Here is a 1,820-nt window from a genome sequence, read left to right as displayed (position 1 = left end):
GGCGGGTCTCGAACCCGCGAGCTCAGGCAATCCACTCACCTCAGCCTCCCAAAGGTGCGGTATTACAGGCTGAGCCACCAAGCCCGGCTAAAGCAGTATTTTTTTAACGCAAGCTGGATGTCACTCTCCTGCTTACAACTGTCCAATAACTTCCTACAGAAAAGAAAATTAATTCCTGATTTCTTACCATGATATACAACATCTCATGCTTCTCCAGTCTATTTCTATAACACTCTCTTTCTCATCCATCAAACCCTAGACACATTGCCCACTTCCAGCCTCTAGGACAGGTCAAGTTCATTTCTTCCTCGGACCCTTTGCACTACCCATTTCCTCTGCCTGAAAAGCTCTTGCCCTAGAACCTATGGCCTAGATAACTGGCTGCTTCTCATCTTTCAATCAATGTCTCCTCTCAGACAGGATTTCCCAGACCCTGACACCAGTTCATCTAAAGTAGCCCCACCTCAATGACTCTCAATTAGCATTACCCCGTTTCACTCTATTCGAGACAATTGCCATTAACTTAATCATCTTGTTCGTTTATTCATGCTGATTGTCTCCCCTTCTAAGTGCTCTAAGGCATGGTCCTTGTTTGTCGTCAGCTGTTGTGTCTATCACATAGCAGGTGATAAATTAACATTTGTGGAAAGAAGGGAAAAACCTGGTTTCCTCGCCAAGCTTGTAAAGACTCCCCAGCATTCGTCTGATGTTTCAATATCGTTAATTCTCTAGTGTGTCACACTTCTCTCCCTCCTTTTCATCCTCCAGCCAGGTCCCCATCTAGGACACAGTGCTAAGTTTGCTCAGATCCTTGCAAAAATTTAACTGTGGGAGGATCAAGACTGGACCTTGCACAGCCTTGGCGCTGCTAAGCCATGCTCCCAAGCCGGTCACCCGTAGGCAGCGAGAAGCACCACGTTTCCACAGCCACCGTCAAGCCTGGCCCGCCAGCATAGGAGGGAGGAGGGGGAGGGCAGAGCAGCTTACCAGTTCATCCGGACTGAGGACTCCGAACTGCACTCTCTTGATGGTGCGCAGCGGGCATGCGCTGTCCCCGGAGGGGGGACCGCCCCCGTGCATCGCGGAGGCAGGCGCGCTGCGCAGGCGCAAACCTCACTACAAAAAGCCTGCGCCGCCTCCGCCTAGGTGCTCAGACCCAGTCAGGGCGGCCACCAGGAAAGACCTCCCTGAGTTGGGAGGAAAAAGCCGGAGGAGGGGAAGATGGGGGAGGGAAGGAGGCGGGGAAATAAAAAGGAGCGAAAGGAGCGCTTCTCCCCCTTCCCGAAGATTTTTTTCGGCTCCCAAAAAGAAAAAAAAGAAGGGATAAAGGAAAAGGTTTGGGGGGTAGGAAGAAGAAAAAGGGTAACGAATAAATAAGTAACCGGGCTCCTGAACGGCAGAGGTTACGGCAGTTAGTCTCTCCCCCTTCCGGGAGCAGCCTTCTTCTCCAACCGTCCCAGCCGCGCTCTCGGCGCTTCTGAGGAGCGAACTCGCCGAATGACGCCCTTTATAGACTCGCCCCCCATGTCTCCGCCCCTTCCTTTCCCGCCCTCCATTGCGCTACGGGGCCGCCTGCGCAGGCCTGCACGGGGCGCGCGCTGGAGTCGTTGATCCTCTCCCAGGCTCCCTGGTTAGGCGACCTTTTGAAATAACTGGGGGAGAAGGATTTTTTAATCCCGCCGCCACTCCTCGCTGCTCCCTCCTGTTTAAGGTTTGAAGGATCGAGGGTAAAATTAGGCGGCTTTTATTCTAGTTTGGAGTGTGGTTTCATCTTCAGCAACAGTCTCTCGTTGATTTACCCCCCCCCCCCCCCGGGAAAA

General features: G+C 52.7%; 1 protein-coding gene across 1 annotated transcript in view; it reads right to left on the bottom strand.

Annotated features, from left to right (window-relative positions):
* POLR2A (RNA polymerase II subunit A) overlaps window positions 1-1,480 on the bottom strand; it is a 31,540-nt gene extending 30,060 nt beyond the window's left edge. Inside the window, exon 1 of the mRNA XM_008062324.2 lies at window positions 988-1,480. Within this exon, the coding sequence (XP_008060515.1) occupies window positions 988-1,080 (93 nt within the window). The 5' untranslated portion in view covers window positions 1,081-1,480. The remainder of the gene's footprint in view (window positions 1-987) is intronic.
* Between the last annotated feature and the right edge of the window lie 340 nt (window positions 1,481-1,820).

This window comes from Carlito syrichta, unplaced genomic scaffold, assembly GCF_000164805.1.
Source record: "Carlito syrichta isolate Samal-C Ts95f unplaced genomic scaffold, Tarsius_syrichta-2.0.1 Scaffold305688, whole genome shotgun sequence".
Taxonomy (NCBI): Eukaryota; Metazoa; Chordata; class Mammalia; order Primates; family Tarsiidae; genus Carlito; species Carlito syrichta.
Note: the sequence above shows the minus strand (reverse complement) of the source record. Positions and strands in the feature narration are given on the sequence as shown.